A 25862-nucleotide genomic window follows, 5' to 3' on the forward strand; every position below is an offset into this window, starting at 1 on the left:
TACTTTTTAAAACATTTTTTACATGCCAAATTTGTCAGAATTAAAAAAAGTGAAGTTAATATTGACTGGACCTACCTGGGGTCCGGTCGACACCAGGCTAGTGTGCATAGCCTCTAACTGAGCGTTATAGAGTAACGCCTTCAGATCCGCTCCTGTGAAGTACTCCGTCATCGCGGACAACTGCTGAAAATCCACGTCATCACTCAGAGGCAGGGAGTGCGAGAGGGCTTTCAAGATTTCACACCGAGAAGACTACAACAAAAACACAAAGGATATTCCTAGTGAAAAAAATAATAACTAAAGCAGGCATTGACTTGTGTTCTGCGCGAGTCATGCTAGGTCATGTTTTTACTAGCTGATATAAAGAGTCCAGACCTATCTGGGCACACCTGTGTGACAAGGTGAATGTTTACTTATGTCTGCGCTTGTTGACATTAGCCGCCCAATGACACACCTCACTCTACTTGCCTAATTCTATGTTGCTGCAAGAGTTGACAGCATTTACACCCACAGCTAATCCAGTATTTCCTCTTTTGTATCTATGACTCAAAACCTCAAGTAACCCCAAGGATGGATTTGTGCCAGATAAAGAAGCATGGCATAAACAAGACATATCAACATTACATGGTAGAAGAGCCTTCTGTTTCATTTCTAAACTTCACACAAGCAATCATTTAGTCCAGAAGTCTGACTGCTCAAAACATTATGCAGATTGGGCCTGGGTTTTGCTGGGTGGACAACAACAAAGGCGAAATAAAAATTAAAAAAACAGAAAAGAAAAGAAAAGAAAAAAAGAAGAAGTTGCACACCGACGTGGGTATTTTTGTAGTAAAAATGAGCACATGGCGGGCTTAATTCACACCGTTTTATACGCTTCTTAATTCAACTGCGCTGGATTAGCGAGCAAAATGCACAAGTGTGGATTCCCGGAATCGGGATTAGTTGATGTCTCTACGCCTGCAAATTCCACTTAGCCTGGCAGAAATTCAGACAGTAGCGTGAAATGTCCCAGCAGGAAATGAAGTGTTGGTTTAAGAGTGAGTGGGGCTCTTCGCCGTAGGAGACTCGGGGAGGTAGCTATTGGGAAAGTCTTGCACCAACAAAAGAGGTAGCCCTGTGGGTATTACATACTTACCCAACTCTTTTAACACAAAGTTGGACACTTAGAGCTAGTGGCAGTTTAAGTATGGGGCAAGTATGTAAACTGAAGCAAAAAGCCGAATTCATCTCCATATTTCAAGGACTTCTCCATCTAGAACAGTATTTTGTAGGTGAGGAGAAAAGGGTGATGCATTTATACTTTAAAGACAGCTGTAAACAGGCCCATCTTCCAACAGTTGTCGTTTAGGATTAAGCATACACATGACAAGCTCAGAATGTCTGCTTTCCTCGCACACACTGACAGTTCTATGAATCAGAGGAATAAAAAACGTGAGACAAAAAGTAGGTAACTGCAGACCACTCAAGGCCCTCGTTTCTTTGTGAATCGTCGCCGGTGTCTATGGTCAGGAGCAGCTGAGCACCACTGCTCCATGGTAATTACATTGTTTCCTCACGCTGACTATGTACATGGATTGTGCATTTGTCAACTGTGCTAAAGTGGCCTTATTCACAATCTAAGTCAAAACAAGCTTCTTTCATTGCGGGTCAGTTCAAGACAACCAATCAGGAAGCAGAATCCTGATGAGCATTAGTTCAACATAACGAATCATTACATCGAATTCTGCACACTGCTATTAACACCCACAAGGGTATAGTGAGGACCTTAGGCAATGTTTTACAAAATATTTATTTACTACCTTTCAGCGAGTGCACAAATATTACTCCACTGAATTCCTTACCTACACTTATATATTCTGGAGGCCTCGCCCAACAAGGTTATAAAACTACTCCCCTTATTTACAGTCCAACCACGTCTGTAACAGCCCTGCACACCACTTCCATGTTATAATCCCACTGTGGGGGTGGGATGGGGGATTTAGGGGGCTAATATGTACTTCTGCTGCCTAACTGATGCAGTCTGTGCTTAAGGTATATAGCATTGGATCACAAAACAAATAAATCACTTTTAATGGTATGGCCCAACTTCAAGCAAATCTTATAAGAAAGTGCTTACACTTGAGACATTCTTTTTATGCCACACATGCCGGCAAGCCAAAAAGCAACATTCAAGGTTATTTGCACTTTCTAACTCACTGTGGCATTGGTTCACACACTAGCCCCTTGTTTTGCTCTCTGCGAGTTCCTTATCACTTCTGTACAGATCTGTGGGACTAGCTAAACAATTCAAAACATTTCCTTTCTGCACAAATAACTCTTCAGGACCAAACAGTTTACTCAGGAAACAAAACAACATACATGTTGGGCATTTATCTGCCGAAATCTCAGTTGGGCACATAAATAACTAACTCAGAGTCACCTTCCGGATCGGACTTTCTTATTCTTGGTAAGAATTAAATCCTACACGTGCACCAATCTGTGCTCGGAATATGAGCTTTACTGCTCCATTAGTAGGAATGAGTTGAAGAAAGAACGGCACGAGCAGATTAGACCGGTATCCCGAAAACAGGTAACTATTAAGATGAACACAAATTAGATCTTTGCCTTTATAAACCATTAAAAAAAATTGCCAAGTTATGAAGTTCGTTTATTTCAGAAGCGGATGTAATGATCACAAAAGATCTTTCGAAGATAACTTGAAATGACAAGACTTAAAAAATAAACTGTGGTCTGACACAAAACAATTTGAAAGACAGTAGAAATCACAAGGGACGTGAAAGAATATAGGAAACACCTGCAAAGCAAAATAAGGACCCTCTAGCGACAAGAAATGCCTAACTCAAATAAACTGAACGAATAGTACGCAATCCTGAACTGTAAAGACGAGAATGTCTGGCGGGGACTGAGGTCGGTCGAGGGACTTGTGTTAACAGATTCACACCACTTATGTGGTACTGTTCCTCTACTGACGTAAGCCACCTTAGCGTGTGTGTAGTGCACATGCACGAAAATGTTCAGAAATCGAAAGATAGCATAAGTAATGAAACTTCAGTTCTCAGGGAGCAGTTGGCCAGGACACTCGTTTTTAGATACAGAATCATAACCTTTCGTTGGTAGACCAGATTCAAAGAGATCAACTTGGCCTAGCCTGACATACAGCAAGAATCTTTCAGTAGTAATGGCTAAGGGGAAGTGGAATCGTTACCATTTAGAAAGCTTCGGCCAGTGCAAAGCTAATGACAATAGAACATTGAGGTAATGATGGATAAGAGGGGTGGGGGCAAACAAACCGAAGATTGCAAATTAAAGCTAAGACAAAGTTGATTTGTGTGGTCAAAAAGACAAAGTATTGTTATTTACGTTGTTAAATGGCCATTTAGTAGACAAAACCACGGAAGAGAGTGCATGCTTGTTGATGGCCCAAAAATAAATATTAAACGTAATGAAATAATGCTCTAACCACGAAATAAGACAGAGAAGGTCCAAAATGTAATTTGATATGGGGAAAACATACTCATCGGGTGACCAGAAATGTGTGTGGGCCAGAGACCAAGTGGGTCAACCCCGTTGTGGCACATGCTCCCGTCTGGGTGCTGGAAGATAGAGCAGGGGTCACCAACCTTTTCTGTAATAGGAACTACTTATGTTAAGTGAACATCATCCGAGCAACTAATATTATTAGTGTTGTAACAGAGACCACATCGCACATGATTACATTAGTTGAGACCCTATGCAAGATTGTCAGCTGTGAACACCTCAACGCTAGAATGCAAAAACGGGTAATAAATATCAGCCATAGCCACAGTGCCCTTGGCACAAAGGTAATATTGATAATATGTCTCCCCAAAACTCCAAAATTTATCACTCAAATATCAGCTTTAAAAATATTTTGGAAGTTTAACCAGTTTTCTCCAACCATCAGTTTATGAGTTCTGAAAAATACATGCCTTTCACGCTTGGTACACATACATTAATTCAGCCCAGCAAAAACGTCTAATTTAGCAGGCTGGGACTGCACAAAGGAGAGCTACTTACAATTAGCTGAAGGGCTACCAGTAGTTCACAAGCTACTTGTTGGAGAAGTCTGAGCAAGAGAGTAAGGGCCATCATCCCATAAATTAAAGTCCTCAAATAGAAGATGTTGGATTTGCGCTTTCTGCAGGGTCACCCACCAAATCTTTTGCCTTCAGCCCTCCTGTTTTTCTGAATTTCGTTTTGCTTGGCACCAGGACTCTATGCACTTTTCCACTGATAACCAGTGCTAAAGAACTTGTGCCCGCTCCCTCAAATCGTGACCCATTTGGCACATTTAATTTATTTATAAGTCCCTAGTAGAGTGGTAATGCATGTACCCAGGATCTGGAAATTAAATGCTACTAGTGGGCCTGCAGCACTCATTATGTAACCAACTAAAGTAGCCATTGCAGCCTCTGTGCACTTTTAAACTACCAATTCGACCTGGCAAAATGAACCTTGTGCCAGACCTTAACTTCCTTTTGCAATACACATAAGACACCCATGGCAGGCCCTACACAGCCCATAGGACAGGGAGCATTAAATTTAAGAAGTAGGACATGTGCACTTAAGTTTCACATGTCCTCGTAGTGAAAAACCTCTAAATCCGCTTTTAACTATTGTGAGGCCTACCTCTCCCACAGGATGAGAATGGGTTACATTATTACATTTAATAAGTGCTAACTTTTGATTGGGAACCAGAAGAGATGTTATATTTAGTGACAAATGAAATGTAAATTAAAATCCTCTTTAAGGGTGAAGTCAGATTTTAAGGCACAATTCTGAAAATGCCACTTTTATAAAGTTGCCATTTTCATGTCCTAACCATTTGGTGCCTGTGTCCTGGCAGTTAGTCTTTCTGAATCATCCCTCCCAGACAATAAGGCAAAGGGGGATTAGGCGCTGCCAGGTTGGGAGGGGTGGAGCTATAACCTGCACCACGTACATTTAAAAAGGGCTGTCTCCAGCATGCTCACAAAGAACTTTACACTAGTCTTTCATCACCCTAGGCCTCTTGGAGCCTGGGCAGGGGAAGTGGAGACCTTTCCCGTACCAGATGTAAGGAGGCATAGCTGTTTTTTCTACTTCAAAGGCTGGCATCAGGTATAAATACTGGAGCCTTAGAACAACACTTCAGTTCACTCCTGGACCAGCGGAGGACCCCCAAATGGACTACCTTGTACTTCAAAGGGCTGCCCTGCTTGAGGCCTGCTTTGTACCTCAGAGGCCTGCTCTGCTGCTACAAGAGGACTACCCTGCTGCTTGAAACCTGCCTTGTACCTTCAGAGGCCTGCCCTGCTGCTTGAGGCCTGCCTTGCTGCTTGCTCCCAGGACTACTAGAGTGACTGTGAGGGCTAGTTGACTGGCCTCCTGTTCTGAGGTGCAGGGACACAATAAGCTCCAAAAACCTTGAATCAGCACCTGGACCCTGCCTGAAGTGAGTCCTGCCCTCCAAGTGGTGCCCCACCAGCCCTGGACCCAAACAGCCACAAACAGAAACCCGAGACTTCAAAACTTGTCCACCAAACAGTGGCCTGAAAACCTACGTGATACAGTGACCTAACTGCTCGCCGATCTGCCCAAGGTGCATCAACAGTTGGCCTGACTTTGTGGTAGCTCCTGCGACGTTCTTCTCCACAACAGCAAATCCTATTTAGCGGCTCCTCTCAACAGGGGCATCCGGCCTCGTCCAGCCCTCATCAGCCACAGCATGCAGCTTCATCCCGCTGGAGATTTTTGATTCACCTAAAAAATGTCAGAACATAGAAATCTTCACTGTGAACTCATCTAGCGGCTCCCCTCAGAAGAACTTTACCTTCTCAGCAACTTTTTTTTCAAACTTCTTCTAAGTCCGAAGGTTAGCCGAGACTGGGCCCAACCCACCTTGTGGATCCGAACCACGCTCCACCATGGTTGGCATTTACTTTTGACTTTGTCCTGGTCTCGCAGGATTAGATGCCCGTGGTTGCCGCGATGATCCTTTAGGTGCAATTTTTCACTACATTCATAACTATGGTTCTACTGATTGGATGTAATTTGTTTTTGTGTAATTTTATATATTATATTTTAAAAATAAATTCTAAATTGGTGCGCGATTTTTCTTGTGTTGTGTTTTCACTTTATTGCTGTTACACATTGCTTCTAATTTACGCCTGACTGCTTTATGCCAAGCACAGGCTAATTAACTGACTTTTGCGGTTCACCCAGACAAGGACTGTAGTTGTTGCTTGACTGGGGTCACCCCCACCTCAACCAAAAAGCCAATTGTTTAGATTGGTAGTAAGTGCTAGGATCTAGTACTTGTGTTTGTGAAGTGCCACTCAGTGATATTGCGCAACACTAAAATCCCAGAAATAATCTGTCATCTAATTCAACTTAAAAAAAATATATATATTCTCCTTGTACTTGATTTGGTTATTTTTTATTTTTTCCAAATTTAAGTTTGCTTCACCTCCTATTTGTTTACCATGGAGAGGGAGCTGATCAACGTGGATGATCTCAAGGCAGTGCTGCAGAGGCTTTAGAAGAGAGGGCTGAATATAAGGAAGAAGGCTACAAAGGTAGACCTCCAGGTAGCCCTCAGAGCCTTTAAGGAGGTCAAAAGGATGCCATCCATGACAGAGGAGCAGGAAGATGATGGCCCTGAGAAGGGAGGAGGAGGTGGACTTGGAGGAGGCGGAAGAGAAGGAGGAGGGGTGCGGGGGGCTTGGCCAAAGTTCCTGAGCTGCAGCAACCTGGCGAGGAGGTAGACATCTTGTTTGCATGAATGGAGCTCCCTGGAGATGTGGGGGTCCGCATACCCCAAGACCTGGTGTCTAGCTATACGGTAGGGGATGATATGAGATAGCCTTGAAGATGCACAGGTTCCCAGAGTAGGGCAGGGAGGGCACACCAGTGGAAACAAATTCCCACAGTAGGGAGGGAACTCTTCTTATACAAGAGGTGGGGGGGTCAGCTGTATTCTCCACTGAAGGCCATTTTGCCCCACAGTTATGGCTCCTTCCATAGAAATACCGCGTAAGGTTTAGGGATAGCCAGAAGTTACCAAACCAGTCTTGGGTAGATTTCTTAGGCTACTGCAGCAAGGCACTGAGAGGTTGGGTGAGAGGCATTAAAATACATGATTTCAATGAGCTGTATGACCTGATCTTGAGAGAGCATATGCTCAGTACTTGCTTTACAGAGTTGCACCAACACCCAATTAACGGCAAGCTCTCTTCTCATAGGAAGCTAGTTTCAGAGTATTCAAGAAGGTACATGGGAGTGAGGAGCTGGTGGGCATTGGCCCAGGGTGCCCCATTTCCAAACCCATTGTTTTGATTGCTCTCAGGACTCAAGCAGGTGGACCCAGTCCGTCTTAAGAAATCACCCAGTGGTGAGAACTCTACAGGGGTGGCAAATATGGCTTAGAAGGAAATAGATCACAGGGGCAGATAATAGAGCATGCCCTAGCCTCTCTTAGCTAGGAAATCGACTCAGAGTGTGAGCTTGCGATCCCTCAGGGTGGAAGTCCTCACTTCAACCAGTATGCAGTAAATGGGATACCTGTCACTGCTATGAGGGAAACCGGTGCCAGCCAGAACATGGTACTGGAAAGGGTGGTTCCCCCAGATCATTACAGCAGACAGGTGTGCAGTGTGCCTCTGGCCCATGCCCAGGACTTCTTCTGCCCTATGGCTCTGGTGTCCCTCAAATGGGGAGGGAAGGTGATCCAGAGAAGGGTCACAGTCAGTCCCCAGATGCTGACTGACTGCATCCTGAGGAAGTTGTTGTCACCGGTATTAAAAGAGCAGGAAAGGGCGGCTGCCCAGGGTGCCCTGAAAGCTCAGGTTTCTGGGGTTACCACTCCTGAACAGAGAGTACAGAGGCTCAGATGGAGGAGCAGGGGGAGGAAAGGCTCACCCCGGTCCTTGATTCAGCCTTAGGGTACAGAACCTGGGCTGAAGAACCAGTCTCACGCTACCTAACCTGGTGGGAGGGAGAGTGGAAGTATTGTGCCTAACACCTGGAGCAGTTGTCCCCCACTCTGATTGCCCTCAGGAGCACATACGAAACTCATTGCCAGCTCCAAGGCTGTAAGGTCTACCCAAGGCCTGGCTCTTGACACAGACAGCTGTCCGGGCCTCTGCTGGTTGCTGTACTTATGAGCAGAGCTTTATTGAGGTTGGGGACAGAAGCCTGATCCAAGGGCAGAATGGGCCACATCAATTTGTTGGCCACGATGGTGCTGTCTGCCTACTGGGATACATCTTGAGCAAACTAAGGGTAGAAGTTTCACAGACAGGGTCCACAAGCGAGCAGAAGGGTTCCCCATGGGTCAGTCCAGTGACTCAGGAGAGCAACTGATAAATCTGTATGATAAACACTGTAGATTTAGTGACCGCTAGATGCTTGAAAAGGATTCTCTTCTTGTGACCACAGAGTGCTCACTGACAACTCATCCAAAGAAGCCACACAGTTCATAAAAAAACAAGCACACATAAACTACTATTAAAGAGCACAAATGCTACTCGATAGCCATAGTGGTAGTCCCTGTTCCTTCAACTGAGCTTACTTTATCCCAACATAACTGAACACTTTGTAAAATGGTCTGGTGCGCACTGCACCTAGTGAAATATGGGACTCTGTGTCTGACTTTATCTTCAGGTCCTAGGTTAATCCTTAATGACTGGGCAGTTCTGTGGTCAGTCACTGACATTTTCCACTGGCGTCCTAAGGCTTTGGAAAGTAATATCTTTTTATCTGGGCACTAAGTATTGCTATTCATGCCTTGAATATCCAAGTGAAATGTGACTGAGCAGTCAAGGTCTACTTCAGGAGACAATGCACAACTGAAATTGATACACAAAGTATTAACAAGTAAAACTCACAATATGCAAGACCTTGACAATCTTTGGAAAACTTTGGAGTCAGTCTTTAATTATGAGAAGTATTTATCAAAGTTTCCGTGTGTAGACAAATTGCAAAAAGTAGCTAGTGTTCTACGATGAGCTTGCCATTTGGCGATGTTTCTCACTGTCGGTGCAACTCAGTGAATTTGAGCCCAGGTAGTTGGAAACTTGCCAAATAAATCTCACAAAGCCACCAAATGTTGTGCTACAAAAATCAAGGTAATGAGAAACTGGTACCCAAGTCAAAGTTAATTACGCCGCTGAGCATACAAAGTTCAGTGACATAGGGCAATAAACATAGTTCATGAAGAAGCCAGTTACAGCTTCAAACATGTATATTCCAAAAGTCAGACTATTGAAGGGACGCTATAATGTGATTACCACCCACAGTGGCTCTCAAAGCTGTATCAATATAAGGGCTCGTATTGTCCTTGTAGTGCTGACAATTAGCTGATGGAATAGACATTTAATATACATAGGTCCTCCACAAGACCTGGTGCAGCCACCAGCACCAGAAGAATCTTTACTTAAGGTTAGTGTCCTATTGTACACGTTTGAAAATTGATATCTCCAGAACTGCAGTCGGAAGAAGTATGCTTCCAGAATCAGGCCAACCATTCTGAACATGTATCTAAGGAAAAAGAAGACAAACCTCATAGTCTCTAAAGCTGGAAAAGGTACTGTGGTATTGGCTCCCACTAAGTTAGGTGGTCCAGCAAGGCAACTATGGGCAACCTAGAAACTGTACCATGACATGCTCTCACAGACATCAGCGATCCTAGATTTTGATCTCAGGGCCTTCTCAACTTTGGAGTACACCAACCTTTTTCTGCCTAGGAGGGTAAAGCAACAGGACTCCTAAGGAAACCTTATCATTTTCCATCTAGCTATGATGTTCTCTGAGTTGGGCTGCAGCTCCTTCTAAGTCCAAATCAACAAAGATTTGGGAGGCCAGACTTACAGTGTTCTTGTGGGCAATGGCAGGAAGCCAGTGCCAATGAAAGAAGTCTGGTTATAAACCTATACTCCAGTCCCATTAGTGCTGGGTACATCTATCTGCACATTCCCACAAATGAAGGGAAATGGGAAGTGCCAAAGGGCAAAAGAATGATTATTCAAAGAGAGATAGGACATGCTTCTCAACTGAGGGTTATCCTAGTATTAAGCTGCTCTGGGCTCAGTTAAGATTTCTCTGGGCAGATTGGAAAGCAGAGTTGACCCGGCAGTCACAACTGATTTTACCAGAAACCACACCACTTTATGGGGTGTCCAAAGCAGTGTCTGCTGGGACTGTGCCAAAGGCAGGGCAGCTGGGATGACCTTATCTCTTGCTCAGGGAACCACCATTTTGTGATGCATTTAATGTGCCTTAGAGGAGGACACTGTAATACTGCACATGGCCTATATGCACTCTACACTCCTGCATAACTTAAAAAATAAGCACTCATGATGAAGTGAGGGAATGCAGTCATGTGCAACTGCACAGATTTTACAAAGCGGGGCAGCAGAAACCTCTTGCAGTCATAAAGGTAATAGGCCAGTGCCACTTTGAATTAGCAGCAACCAACGGTCTTTTTTCACACATACTTGTGACAATAGGTGGGGATATATTTTGAGTGCAACCCTGGTCCATGAGAATCTCATCCTCAGCTAGGGGGCAGGGAGATGGGCGGGGGGACAAAACTGTAGAGTTGATACTTCTGCATGTCATCATTAGAATGTTAGTCATGTTGCTAGGATGGAATGTTAGCTTTTGATTATATGAGTTAGTCTGTGAGCTGTGAAGCTGTGCAAGAGGTGGCTACCATTACTCTCCAATAAAGCAATTTATCTTTCATCAAATTGACTGGAAATTGGATCTTTTCATTGGAGACGAGGATGATGACGAGAGTGTATTTGACTAAACAGGGTTTGAATTTGTTGGGTTGACGTCCTCAAAAAGAGTTAAATATTATCCTCAACCCTAATGCTGAAGAACCCGTTATGTCTACTGTTGTGCATGACATTAATTCTGTCTATCAAAATGACTTATTTGAGAAGTTCTCAAGAGTATTCTCTGATGATCTAGGAAAATTGAAGGACTTCTCGCACAAAATTATTTTAAAGAAAAATGCTGTTCCAGTGGTACACAAGGTTAGAAATGTTCCCCATCTAATGAGAGAGCCATTGCAATGTGAACTCAAAAAGCTTCTTGCTCAAGGAATTATTGAACCAATTGAGGCCTCTGAATGGTTGGCTCCGATTGTCGTAGCGCTAAAAGATGGGAACAAAATTTGTTTGTGTGTGGACTTGCGCGATTTAAACAGGAATATTTGGGTGGATAGGCAACCTTCGCCAAATATTTCGGAAATGCTTACAGCTATGGGAGGTGGTACTGTTTTCAGTGTAATAGACATGTCTTCAGCGTATCATCAGATAGATTTGGAAAGTGGGTCGAGACATCTTACCTCTTTTGTTACGCCGTTAAGGGCATTTAGGTATTGTAGTATGCCTTTTGGTTTAGCATTTGCCTCTGCGGTATTTCAGAGAGTCATGAAAACGTTTTTTGGCGACATGAATGATGTTTTATGCTTTCAGGATGTCTTGATTGTGGGGATAGATAATGTGCACCATGATACGATTCTGAATGAGGTGTTGAAAAGGATGGATGACAATGGATTGACTATAAAGAAAGAGAAATGTCAGTTGAAAAAGGATAGTGTAACATATCTTGGACATGAAATTTGCAAAGATGGTATTAAGCCTAAAACATTTATCATTGCTGCAGTCAGAGACTCTCCCATCCCAAAAAATAAGGATCAACTTAAGTCATTCTTAGGACTTGCGGAATATTGCTCAAAATTTGTCAAAGGTTTTACAGAAATTGTTGAACCACTGAGGTTGCAGATGAAGAAAGGAGTTATCTTTTCTTGGAATGGTGGTTGTGATAAGGCATTCAACAATATAAAAAAAAGTATCATTAGTGCTCCTACTCTTGGCCATTTTAACGTTAAGGATAGAACATTTGCTACAACTGATGCAAGTTCAGTAGGTATTGGAGCTGTTTTGACTCAGTTGAGCAATGGTGAGGAAAGGATCACAGGATTTGCTTCCAGAAGATTAAGAGATGCAGAATTATCATATTCTGTAATAGAGAGGGAAGCCTTAGCATGTTGTTGAGGGATCAAGCACTTTAAGTACTTTGTAAGGGGTCTTCCTTTTAATGTGCGAACTGATCATAAACCGTTAGTTCATCTTTTCAAAGGAGGTAGAGAGTTAGAAGGAAATGTTACCCCTAGAATTTCAAGACGGATTTTATCTGTTCTCAATTTCAATTTTGTTGTTGAATATGTTAAGGGTCTCAAGAATGTGGTAGCGGACTATCTATTAAGGATGCCAATTGAGGGTGCGGAAAATATTATGGATGACATGACTGATGTAGTACATGATGTTAAAAGAGTTGAACATGCTTTTAACAAGGAAGAATGGACAAGGGCAATGTCAAATAATGAACTTCTGCAAGAAGTGATTACTTGTGTTTCTCATGGATGGCATCAAAACAATATTGAAGATGTTAAACTCAGAAGTTTCTACCATGTTGAGGCCGAATTGAGTGTATGTGAAGGAAAATTGTTGAAAAGATATCAATTTGTACCACTAGTAAGTTTGAGAGGGAAAATTATAAATATTGCTCATGAGGGACACTTAGGCAGAAACATGACTAAGAGAAGGGTTCGACCGTCGTATTGGTGGCCTGGAATGGATAGAGAGAGTGAAGATGCAGTAAGAGAATGTTATGCTTGTGCTCAAGCGGATAAAACAAAAGTTGTAAGGCAACCTCCACTGGTGTGTACATCTTTTCCTAAACGTCCATGGGAAAGAGTGGCAATTGATTTTCTAGGGCCACTTGCTAAGCTTGGTTCTCGCAGTAGGTTTTTGATGGTCATTGTTGACTACCATTCCAAGTGGTTTGTAGTAGAGAGCACAGAATTTATAAATACTCAAAAGGTTTTTGATTTTATGGAAAGAGCGTTTATGAATGAAGGGATACCTAAGACACTGGTGTTCAGCTGGTGTTGAGAGAAATGCAGGAATTTCTTTCTAAATTTGGGATTATTCATGAGAGAGTTGCTTTGTTTAGGCCACAAGCCAATGGTTTGGTGAAACGAATTAACCGACTAATTATGGACAATATCCAGTTGTCCCTTGCTAATGGATTATCATGGCGTGAAGAATTGAAAAAATTGGTGTGGTCCTATAGAATTACACCGCATTCGATAACAGGAGTTTCTCCATTTATATCTTTGAAAGGACGTGAACCTGGTGTCAAAGAGGTTCCTGGCTGGTTGAAAGTGAAAGATTGTGTGTGGGTTGACAGAATTGCGGTCGAAGATAAAGTATTTAAAATGCAAACTGAGTCTGCTAAGTATTATAATGAAAAGAAGGGTGTGAAAGAAATGTAATTTGAAATTGGTGACTGGGTGATCGTAAAACGTGGTGGTGCAACTACAAAGGGTAATAGCAAATTTTCTGCACCAATACAAGTGAAGTCTGTAAAAAGAAATGTTGTTATTCTTTCTGACGGATCAGCCTGGAGTACTGGAAACATATGTAAATGTCGTGCTCCAGTACATGTTTCTGAAAATTGATATTTTTGAAATATAAAGATGGAAATTTTATTATATCCATTTAAGTTTATTTTTATATGTAAAAATGTATACATTTTTATTTAATATATATTAAGTAAGGAGATGTGTAGAGTTGATACTTCTGCATGTCATCATTAGAATGTTAGTCATGTTGCTAGGATGGAATGTTAGTTTTTGATTATAGGAGTTAGTCTGTGAGCTGTGAAGCTGTGCTGGAGGTATCTACCTTTACTCTCCAATAAAGCAATTTATCTTTCATCAAATTGACTGGAAATTGGATCTTTTCAAAAACCATTAGATAACATCCTCAGGTTCTCATAATGGAAGGCCATTAGGCAGGAAAAAACAGAACAGGCTTGAGTAGGTAAAATAGAGGTAGGATATCAGAGTCTATGCATGACTTACCAGGTAGGGCAAGCAAGATGGCCAGCAACACTTGATTCATGGGAATAACTTCACTCAAGATTGTGCATCACCAGGTTGGGGTGGTGACCATCTTGAAGGAGGGGATATCCGTTAGTCTTCTTACAGTTGTTGGCAGCATATTGCAGTGAAGTATTCTTGTGGCAGCATGCTTATGGCTACCTTCTTGTGGTTCACAGCCAAGAACTTTGAAAAACAACTGCAGATGTCCGAAAGCATATCACACTGCCGAATCCAAAGCAGCACGCACTGTAAGGAATAACAAAATGCCAATACTTTGTTTGATTGGGACAGGAACCTTGTTAAAATTCTTCTGTCATTGAATTTGAAAGTGTACTTAATTTAAATTTTTTAAGTGGTTTTAGGTGGAGGGCTATGATGAATTGTTGGACACGAGGAATGTACATCTTTTATTTGCATTTGCACTTCATCAAATGGTGCCTAAAACCACTTCCCGGGTGCCGGCATTTTCGACTTGGTGGATTTTTGGGACAGAAAAGCCCTCTGCATGGTAATGGATATGCACCCCTGCCCAGAGTGGCCAACTGTACTGATGTCTGGATCCATAATGCTGTTTTTTGTTGTCATAGGCAAACACTGCTCATATGTGTTTGCCATGATGTAGACCTTTCTCTCTTAAGGTGGATTTATTGGACTGTGAGGGGCACCCAAAGCGCTACCCTCCTAGTGGTGAAAGGCTATTGCCTTCACCAGGAGTAAAGCAGTACGGCAGCAGTGGTGGCATTATACAGTGTAGTGATCAGTAGGAGTGAACAGCTCCTTTTTAAACGTTGACACTGGAGTGATGCCTACAGACTCACTCACTTTAAAGCTCCTCTGTTGTGTGCTTCACATGACTCTTGGCCTACATTTACATTGATCATTTGTTAGGCGCAATGAATCATCCGAGAGGGGATCTCTCAGCGTCATAGCATCAGACAGCAGTTTGCAAAGTAATGCCAAGGTTAAAGATTTCTCCACCATTGAGAGCACACACTGTCAAAACCTCTGTGCATTGGAGTTCCCAAGAGCACTCTCTCTAGAAACGCATTCAGGCTAAAGTGAAGCACAGGACTCCTGTCACATTTGAGTCTCTGCCTCACCTGCCCGAGTTCTAAAGAAGAACAGGAGTGACCGGTCACAAGTCATATTAGTGGCTCCAAATTGGACTAGGTGAGTATGGTACCCGGACCTTCTGGGCATGATTCTCTGTGCTCCAATTCGTCTATCACTCCAGGAAGATTTTCTGTCACAGCAGAAGGGCAGAGTTCACCAATCAAACCTGCACAGTCACCACCTCCATGCCTGGAGAATGTGCTGTGGCAGTTTACTGCATTTGATCTACCTCCTGAGCTTATGGATGTCATCCTAGTAGCGGACATCCCTCTTCAAAGTTTGTTAACTCAGAGAGCTGGGATAAATTGTTGGCCTGGTGTGGAGTCCACAACACCAACCTGGTGCTAATCTCGATGTCCATCTCCACTGCACAAAGTTGAAGTTACAATGCTACCACCTTAGCAGCGCAGTTTGTGGTGTTCCTTATCCCTTTTGTATCCATTCGAGTTTCCTACATCAAAAAAGCCAGCCCACGCTGCACAGCAACAGTTCTCATTTTGATTTCCAGTCTGCGCAAGAGCAGAATACACCACACCCTTCATTGCTAGATTTTGTCACAGGACACTAGAATTGTGATTCTCATGCTTCCCAATCGAGCTAATGCTGACTCGACCCCTCTTTTGTGGCTTGACTGCTCACGCATGTGGACCCTCTAGGCTGTAATCCTCCATCTTCTTCCCAGCCTAATGCCTGTCCCTCCAGTTGATCCTGTGAATTCCCTATTCACTGGCGTTGATGGATTGGACAGCCAGAGAGAAATGCCAGGAAATTATGCAATATTGAACACTAAATAAGCAGGACCAGACTCTTTCCCAATCATTTTGTAAGAATTAACTCAGCAGCCCCGCCTCTACATTTCTGGTAAGAGACTGAGGCTCGAGCCACCAGCCGAATGGGACTCCATTGTCACTCCCCCAAAAAGCATTCCATTTGGTAAAAAGCAGATATGTGACGTATGGCATTGTGCTAAGAGCACCTGTGAGTGATCATTATGGTGTTTATGGCAAGAGAAGTGAGAAGAGCAATTGAAGCCATCATTAGGTCTGTGTTTTGACAGCAGAAACCTTTTGTTGAACCATATACAGAGTGGGCTTTGGGTTCATCCATTGCTTTCTTTGACCAGCCTTTCATAGCGACTGACACGAGACTTTGTCAATCACATCTTGGGTTAGCCCAGTGGAGTAATCATCTCTCACCAGATGCTACTGGCTGTTTAGGTGTAGCCTTCTTCCTTCACTTGAGTGCTTGCATTGAAATGCTTGAGACGCTACACTTGAGCGCTTCACTGAAATGCATGAACATCCACTATATAACTAACTGTACTATACAACTATAATCTCTCTCTGGGCTACAGCTTTCTCCTCCACCTATGTCTTATGCCAATGTGATAAACCTACATGAATTAGCACATATGTCAGCACATTAATCCAGACATTCTGGCTTTGCCAATACTTGTTTTTGACTTTTGCTGTATATGTGTACTTTCAGCACTTTCATTTATTCTAAAACGTGGGTTAAAAGTATGGCTGTGCACATAAGGCTATGCTGTTCTCTTTGATTGCAGGAGTGTGGGTGCTTTTTCAATATTTGCGAGGTTACTTCTTAATAGTGGATGAAATCAAGGGATGCCACCATTCTAAGATGAAAGCCGCCCTCGCTTATGCCACATATTTCAAGAACATTAATAATTATGATTCAATATTTACATTCTAATGGCAAGCGATTGAGTGTTCTGCCCGGGTAGGCCCCCTTTGGGGCACCTTCCTGAATCTTCTACAAAAGGAAAAAACATTAAAGATTGTTTGGGGGCAGGCAGTGGTCCACCGAACATTAAAAAATAAATACAACTTTTTGCGTAAAAAACGCAACCCGCATTTCTTTATGAAAAATGGGCATAATTAAAAAAACTTCCTTTCCTCAACTCCTGACACATTTTTTCCTTCCTCTCTTCTCCGTCCTTTGCTTTAGCATTCACTCCTCCATCTCCCCTTTGTCGCCTTTCACCTGAGACCGGTGTAGGCAAACGAAGTTCGGAGTATTAAATGTTAAGGAGCAGGTTCACAAAAGCATTCATGAGCATGGGTGGCAATATTCCTGCAGAACTCTGTTACGTACTTTGACATGTCTTAATGATTCCACCCTGAAACAACCAACTCCGTATTGATAGAAGTGCAAAGAAGCCATTTTAGATGTTTTGGATCGGATTCCAGAAGCATATATGCAAACGGGTGTTACACCAGGCGTCTTTTACGCACTCTTACTCCTTTGCGAGTCACCCACCCCCTTTCTGGAAACCCCACCATTTAACAGAGTGACAAAACAGTCCTGTGTTTTCAGTGATTCGGGCACACTGAGATGCACACATAGCAGCGTCGCCCTGCTGCAATGCCCTCTGCCCCTAGTGAGGCCCAGGCAGCCCCAGGCAGCAAGAGGTGGAAAGAAAAGACAATTCCAACAAGCTGCACAGTCGTAGGTTCAGAAACATGATGCCAGCTGATTCATGTCTGCAATCTGGGACCGCGTGATAATGAGCAGATGTTTCCAGAATGCTTTAGTCTAACCCTTCATGAGTGACAGTTGACAGGGATGTGAGGCTGTGATAAGGCAGGATACCCAGGTCAGGTGCGTGTGCTCTTTGATGTATGGATTGTCAGGCTGCAGAGGCTACAGCAGCTGTATTTCCTAGGATAATAACCTTGCTTTAGTGTACGGAAGGCTCCGATTTGCAGATAAATATACAGCATTACTGCTTCATTCTGGGGTTTGGGACATCAGAGCGAAGCTGGTATTTTTTTTCAATAAAGTTGTCAACCTAATTTGTAAACTGAAAATGGTGTCCAAATTACATTAGAATATGCTGCATATGTATATTTTATTTTCATTCTACCAAATGTAACTTCATTTAAAGGGGCCCAGTGCACAGAAAAGAAACACTGGCAAAGCAAATTGGTCTTGCCTATGTGAGGTCTATTGGCTTTGTGAATTTGTTTTATTTTTAGCCGTGTTGTGCAGCAGCACGGCTCTTGTGGAGCATGGCAGAAAGTTTTTTTTTTTAAAGTTATTACGTGGTCAACGCTGTCTAAGTCATAGCTTCTTTTTTTTATATGAAACTTTCAACTGCGCTGTTGCATGACCGAGTTAAAAAAAAAATTGAGGAAGCCAAATAGGTCTCGCCCAAGCAAGAGCTACTTGGCATTGTCAAGGTTTTTTTGTGGAAGGACAGGGGAAGGGGCAAACCGCATGAGGCAGGAGAATTAGAGGGCGCAAGCAACAACGAGGTAGACAAAACAACGGAGTGTGGGGGATGGCAGAAGCAACAGTGCAGGAGGGGTAGGGAGTGACCAGGCACAGCAACAATGCAAGAGGACCAAGCAATGAAAACAGCAAGCAAAAAAAAAAAAATGTCTCTTAAAGCGCAAACAGAAGACACACAGTCAAACAATGAAGCAGTACTTGGGCCAAGCTTCAGAGGAGGGACTAATACAAAAAGAGGAAGTGATGCCGGCATGCGCTGACCAAAGAGAAGCAAGGAAATTAGTGAAATGAAGCCAACCAATGTTATGTTATGTTAATATAGATTTCTAAAGCGCTCGTACGCCCGTGGGCTTCATGGCGCTATCGGTGGGAGTAACACAACACATCATAACACTCTATTGATAAGCCTGTTTGAAGAGCCAGGTCTTTAAGGATTGTCTGAAGGCCAGGAGATCTTGGCATTGTCTTAATGACAGCGGTAGGGAGTTCCAGAAGGAGGCTGCTAGAAGGTGGAAACAGCTGCCGCCCTGACGTTTCCTCTTAAACCGGGGGACGATTGCAAGGTCCATGTGAGCAGAGCGCAAATTGCGTGAGGGGACATATTTTGACACCAGTTTCCTGATAAATTTAGGGCCCTTATTCTGTAGAGCCTTGAAGGTGATGCACCCGGTTTTAAAAGCTACTCTTTGAGCCACCGGTAGCCAGTGAAGTTTTTCAAGGCCGGATTTAATAGATTGCCACTTTGGTTGTTTCCAGATAAGTCTGGCCGCCTGATTCTGAACCAGTTGTAGTCTTCTTAAAAGACTAGATAAAGGCTGTTTGAAAAATCTAGGCGTGACAGAACAAGGGCAATGATTACCTGGATGAGAGCAGAGTGTGTTAACAGGTGAGCTATTTTTTTTATCTTTCTAAGCTGGAAGAAACTGGCGGAAACGACAGCTCCTACCTGTGCTTTAAGGGATAGATCTGCACTCAGCATGACCCCCAGACTCTTGACCGTCAGAGATTTATTAGGGGGGACACCCAAATCAGATGGCCAAAAGTGAGTGCCCCAGCTGAGTTCGCTTTTCCCGGACAAGATCAGTTCTGTCTTGCCTGGGTTCAATTTGAGATGGTTGAGATTCATCCACCTCTGTATGTGTGTCATAGTTTTTTGGAATTCAGCCACTGAGTCTTCGGTATTCAAGGGAAAAACGAGCTGGAGGTCATCCGCATAGTTAAAGATGGTGACTTTATGATTCTTTAAGGAGTGTAATAATGGATTGGAAACAATTTTTTAACCTTTGGAAGCATCACTGAGCGTGGCGCGCTCGTAAGAGCCACATTACGATCATTTTTAAAATAATTGATTTAGTATTTAGTTTATTTGTTTTGGCAGTCATTCTGTGCTTTTAACATAATTGTCCACTTACTGGCACTGTAATCGTTATACCACCGCGTTTGTGCGGGTCCCGGTTCCCTGTTTTCTCGAGGCAGCACTGTGGCGGCCATCTTGGGTTGGGGGTGTGGGTGTAGCTCAGATAAGCTGCGCACGGTCTAGTCGTCGCAAGGACGCTAGACCGGTATTTAAAACGGGCCATGCTGACGTGCAGCGGGCACGCGCTGCGGGCTCGCCGGAGCATCGCCGGAGTCACGCCAGAGTCCAGCCCGTCTGCGCCCGTCCGCGCTCAGACGGGCGCAGGGGCTGGGACTACTGGACAGCGGCATATGTATTCCATGGAGGAACTATATACCTTAGATAGAGGTGAGCCTCCTGTAGATCAGGCAGTTCTACTGGCGCTAAAAAAATACGCTATACTGCACCCCGATAAGGCTATCCCCCCCCCCCCGGGTCAGTACCCGGCACTAAAAATTGCTAGTCTCAATACTCGGTCTCTCCACCGTCACTATTTGGAGATCTATAGTTTGCTTCAGGACAATGACATCGATGTCCTGACTCTTTCGGAGACCTGGACGGGTGAGAACTCGACGCCTGACATCATTGCCGCCCTCCCAAGCGGATATGATGTCATGTGGCATAATCGCCCAGGGAGTTCACGGGGGGGAGGGGTAGCTATCTTCTATAGGAAGACTTTGATAGTCGAAAAACTGCTATCAGAGACAATTGACCTGACCGATGTGCTTGGGGTAAAGGTCACTATGCACAATGTGTGCTGGGTAATTCTGTCAGTCTATCGCCCACCTAATTCAACTCCACTCTTCCATGATTTATTTTGCTCCATTATTTCTGACCTATGTTCCAGATATACAAAAATCTTGGTAACAGGGGACTTTAACTTACACTGGGATAAGCCCAACTGGGATTTGCCCATGCGTCAGCTTGACACTTTAATGTCTGCGGTGGGTTTTAAACAAATTGTGGATGCCCCTACACATGAAAAAGGCCGCACTCTCGACCTTATGTGGACCACAGACGCTAGTCTTACCCTTAAAGATGTAGTGCCCTGTATTTGGTCTGATCACCATTTGGTATTTTGTGAGGCCCGCCTAAAAAGCTGCACTACTCACAGCTCGCTTGGCTTTAGGAAAACCTGGAAATGGGCTGAGGTTGATCTAGCGTCCCTGACTAAGGTGTTACCGGTAACACCCCAGGTCGTTGATCTGGGATGCAGCCTGGACCGTGAATACTCGGATCTAATGAGGAGCATGATCCGGGCTTTTGACCAAATAGCGCCGGTGAGGACACAGCGAATAAAGGGATCTGGGAAAGGGGCTCCTTGGTTTACGCCACCCTTAAGGGAAGCAAAAAGAAAGCTTAGAGCCCTGGAAAGAGCGTGGAGGAAAACTAAGCAGGATATGGACAGGAAATCATATAAAGCCTCCCCCAACCAATACAAAAATCTTATGACCCAAGCCAAAGCGGAATACTTTGAGTCCCGCCTAAGTAAGGCAGCTAATATTCAGAAAGAGACCTTCAAAATACTGGCAGAGCTGAGTAAAAAACCAGATAACTCCAAGGCTCCCATCGATGGTAACACCTTTCAGACCTACTTTCTGGAGAAGGTGAAGACCATTATCCAGGAAATAAAGAATGGAGTGGTAAGGGGTACTGCTATTGTATCAGCATCTAAGAATGTGAGTGAGTGCTCCTTTGAAGTGTTTCCAGAGATGGATGCACTGATTCTGGAACAGCTGATGGGTAAAATCAAATCTGGCTCCCCTGCAGACCCATGCCCACCTGAGATCTTTCGTGTTGCGCGCCCCTTATTGGAGGGATGTATCATCTCCCTCCTTAATCGATCCTTGGACACGGGGTATCTACCGGCTGATCTTAAGGTGGCGCGTGTAAGACCCTTATTGAAAAAACCTGGGTCGGATCCTGCGGTGTTAAAGAATTACAGACCTATCTCCCAATTGCCTTTTCTTTCAAAAATCCTTGAGCAGCATGTGTTGAGATCCCTGTCCCTCTATTTGGAATCCTATCATCTATTCCATGAGCGACAGGCAGGTTTCCGAGCTCATCACAGCACCGAGTTGGTGATGCTCTCGGTGCTAGATGAACTAAGAGGCATGGCTGACTGTAAGAAACCGAGCGCCCTGATTTTGTTGGACCTATCAGCGGCGTTCGACACTGTCAGCCATGCCTTGCTCTTGGAAAGACTGAAGGACTTTGGGATTGGGGGCCTGGCCTTTCAATGGTTGCAATCTTTCCTCACAGGAAGGACCCAAAAGATACAACTGGGGGATGAAACATCTGAGACGGGGATATTAGAGTGCGGGGTACCACAGGGGTCTGCCCTGTCCCCGCTTCTATTTAACCTCTATCTGCAACCGCTGATTGCTTCTCTGGCCACTATGGGCTGTAAAGTCTTTAACTACGCAGATGACACGCAACTGCTGTTAAGTGTCGATGATACTATGGCCGCACAACTTCAGGCTCAGAACATCTTGAGGTTCACAGTGCAATGGATGACAGATAATCTGTTAAAAATCAACCCTGACAAGACTGAGGTATTAGTGATTTCATCCACTACCTCACCTTGGTGTGACCTCTATTGGCCTGCGGAGCTAGGTCCTGCTCCGAAACCAAGTCCATCTGTTAAAAGCCTGGGGATCAAGCTGGATGGTGATCTGACAATGGCCCCTCAGATCTCGTCGGTTGTGGGTAGTTGCACAAACATCATTCGGCAATTACGGAACTTAGTTCCTGTCCTCTCACAACCTATGATGCGATCAATAGTAGCAGCCACCATTATCTCTAGAATTGATTATGGTAATGTTCTATACCTTGGCTTACCCAAAACCCTGACCAGCAGGCTTCAGGTTATAATGAATGACGCTGCTCGGCTGATTTTTAGACTCCCGAGGAGATCTAAAGCTACTCCCCTACTACAAAGCTTGCATTGGCTCCCCATTAAAGAAAGAGTGGAATTTAAGAGCTTATGTACAGCTCATAAGGCAATTTATGGCAAGGCCCCAACCTACATTAAAGATCGCTTGCAACGGTATTGCCCTATGAGAACACTTCGGTCCTCAGACTCCCAACTACTGGTTTGTCCCCGTTACAAGCTGGTGACTAAGGGAGGGAGAGCCTTCTCAGTGTTAGTCCCCCATTTATGGAATAGCCTGCCTGGGGTGCTACGTGGGGAAGAAAACCTGCTACGTTTTAGAAAGAGCCTAAAAACGCTACTGTTCAGCAGAAGCTTGGGTACAGTATAATCTAGTCTCGGCCAATGCGTCCATTTGTTAAGTTATTGTTTGTTACCATCTTTTCCAAAGCGCTTAGAGACCTGTAGGTGATTAGGCGCGATATAAAACTACAATAACAATAACAATAACAACATAGTTTTTGGGAATTCAGCCACTGAGTCTTCGGTATTCAAGGGAAAAACGAGCTGGAGGTCATCCGCATAGTTAAAGATGGTGACTTTATGATTCTTTAAGGAGTGTAATAATGGGCGGAGGTATAAATTAAACAATAAAGGTGATAGTGAGGATCCCTGAGGGACCCCACAGGTAGCAGAGAAGCTAGGAGCTGTAAAAGTCCCTAATCTCACTGATTGTGTGCGGCCTTCGATGAAAGAGGCTATCCAACTCAATTCGGGGCCCCTGAGGCCGGCCTGTTCGACACGGTTGATAAGAATGTCATAATCAACCGTGTCGAACGCGGCCGACAAATCAAGGAGCACCAAGGCCTGATGGATGTCCCTGTCCGCGTTCGACCTTAGAGTGTCTTGGACTGCTAGAATCACGGTCTCTGTGGAATGGCAAGGACGAAATCCTGCCTGATTCGGCTCCAAGTACTCAGAGCTTTCAATAAAGTTCGACAGGCAGCTAGAGACATGGGCCTCCAAGAGTTTGGACAGGTACGGCAAGAGGGAAATAGGCCTATAGTTGGTCGGGTCCAGTGGGTCTGCGCCTGGTTTCTTTAATAGGGGAATGAGCAAGGCGTTCTTAAAGCTGCTGGGCACCTTACCTTGCAGGAGTGACTCGTTTAGCAAAGGAAGGATACCTTCTGGGATGGCCAATTCTAACTCTATAAAAATATGTGGTGGGCAGATGTCATCAGGCGAACCTGATTTAACACGAAAAAGAAGTTCTGCCAAGGATTTTGTGTCAATGGGGGGGAGGGTTTCTAGTGTAATAGGGTTGAAATAGGTGTCAGCCATAGAAGCCTGGTTTAAGGGGTTGTGTATGCTCTGTTTTATGGTGATAATCTTATCTATAAAAAAAAGATTCAAAGAATCACATAGTTCTTGCGTGGGGGTTACGAGAAGAGTAGTCCTTTCATTGTTGCAAAGATCATTTACTATGTTAAAAACATCTTTTGATTTATTCTGAGAATTACATTTTTTTGCTGAGAAGTAGTCTGTTTTATGTTTTAAAATGGTCTTTTGATAGCTTTTCCGAGCAGAGCATTAAGCGTCTTTGTCTTGTAATTGATAATTTGTTCTCCATTTCCTTTCTTTTTGGCGTACCTGAAGCTTTAGATTCTTCAAATCTGAGGTAAACCATTTGTGAGCATCGCTACTACGTGAGCGAGAAAAGCTCACTAAGGGCAAGTGAGTGTTAACGGCCTGTTGAAGCCATTGAGAGAACGTCTCTTGCATATTATCTATGTCTGTACCCATTGAGGGCTGTGTAGTGGCCAATGTGTCTAAAAACACTGGTAAGTTTAAGGTTTTCCATTTCCTAATTTCCCCACCCGCCAGAGGTAATGATTTCACGTTCCCATTGATGGTGAGTGTGAAGTGTATAAGGAAATGGTCAGACCAGATGCAAGGCAATATGGAAAGAGAGGAGAGTGGGAGGTTATGGGACCATATTTGGTCCAAACTATGGCCTTTCTCATGGGTGGGACAGTGTACATGCTGAATTAAGTTTGAGTCCATGAGCAAATCCTTGAGTTCTGCTGCCTGGGCATCAGCCTCTGTAGTATCGAACCAGTAATTAAAGTCCCCGATCAAAGCGATTCTAGGGTAGTTCGTAACCAAAGAGGTTAGCTGTTCTGCTAATGATGTAGGGAAAGTGGGCATGGGATATGGAGGTCGATAAAGCAAGACTAGTAGGAGAGCCCCGCTGTCGGTGTCGATTTTGATGACAATATTCTCAGTATCTGTTAAAATCAGAGAAGGAAGTGTTATGAATTTATGTTCTTTATGGATGATGGCGGCAACCCCCCCACCCTTTTTACCGGGTGGGCGGTTAGCAGTTATTATATAATAGTCAGACGGGAGTGATGCCAGGATATCTGGCAATGAGTCTTGAGTAAACCAGGTTTCTGTAATCAGAAGAATATCAGGTTTCTCAGAGGTCAACAGTAAAAATATATCCATTTGGTGTTTTACCATTGATCGTGTGTTGAGATACATACAGCGGAGTTTCAACTGTGCCTCAGTGATAGAGTGAGTGAAAGCAGAGGGGGTTTCTGTATTTGGGAACGGGAGCAGAGAATGTGTCTTTGGAGATGCCATAGGTGGAGATGCGTTTCAAAACATGCACGGGTAGAGTTGGGCAAAGATGATTAAGAGGTTTTAGAAAAAGTAGATCATCCGCTGAATAAGTAGATTTTTGGCCATGGTCTGTGGCCCATTGCCCCGAACGGGCTTACATTAGGGGCACCTTCGGCGCGCCACCGTCGCGCCCGCCCGCTGCGCTGTCGTAGGCACATTACGTTTTATGCCCTGCCTCCCCAGATGAGCTAGACCGCTAACTCCGGCCCAACCCAGTCCAAGATGGCGCCTCGCCTTCCACACAAACGCACAGTCAGCTGCGGTGGAACGGGACGAGGAAGTACACAGATTTTCAAGTGATACTCTTTAAAATACAATATAGTGCGCAAAGTGGTAAGTGACAGTTTTAAAATATCATATCAGCACCAGCATCTAAATCATGCCGGCGCGATCGTCAAGCTTTTAAAAGTATTATTATGCGAGGTGTAGCTGTTCGTGTTGCTCAGAATTCCCCCAGCGAACCTCAGGAGCTGCCACCACCTGAAAAGTCCTTACCAATGGTAAGCAACGGATAGGCTCCGAGCCCCCTGTAAGCTAACAAATAGTCTTGCAAGCTACATCGCATGTGCTGTCTCAGGCAA

The 25862-nt window shown here is 44.0% G+C and overlaps 1 protein-coding gene across 2 annotated transcripts in view; it reads right to left on the minus strand.

Annotated features, from left to right (window-relative positions):
• The window catches only part of PEX1 (peroxisomal biogenesis factor 1), a 628515-nt gene that overhangs the window by 227032 nt on the left and 375621 nt on the right, over positions 1 to 25862 (minus strand). For both annotated transcript variants that reach the window (XM_078663649.1, XM_078663648.1), the window contains exon 20: positions 76 to 252. In XM_078663649.1, coding sequence (XP_078519775.1) covers positions 76 to 252 — 177 coding nt within the window. The remainder of the gene's footprint in view (positions 1 to 75; positions 253 to 25862) is intronic.

This window comes from Lissotriton helveticus, chromosome 10, assembly GCF_964261635.1.
Source record: "Lissotriton helveticus chromosome 10, aLisHel1.1, whole genome shotgun sequence".
Classification (NCBI taxonomy): domain Eukaryota; kingdom Metazoa; phylum Chordata; class Amphibia; order Caudata; family Salamandridae; genus Lissotriton; species Lissotriton helveticus.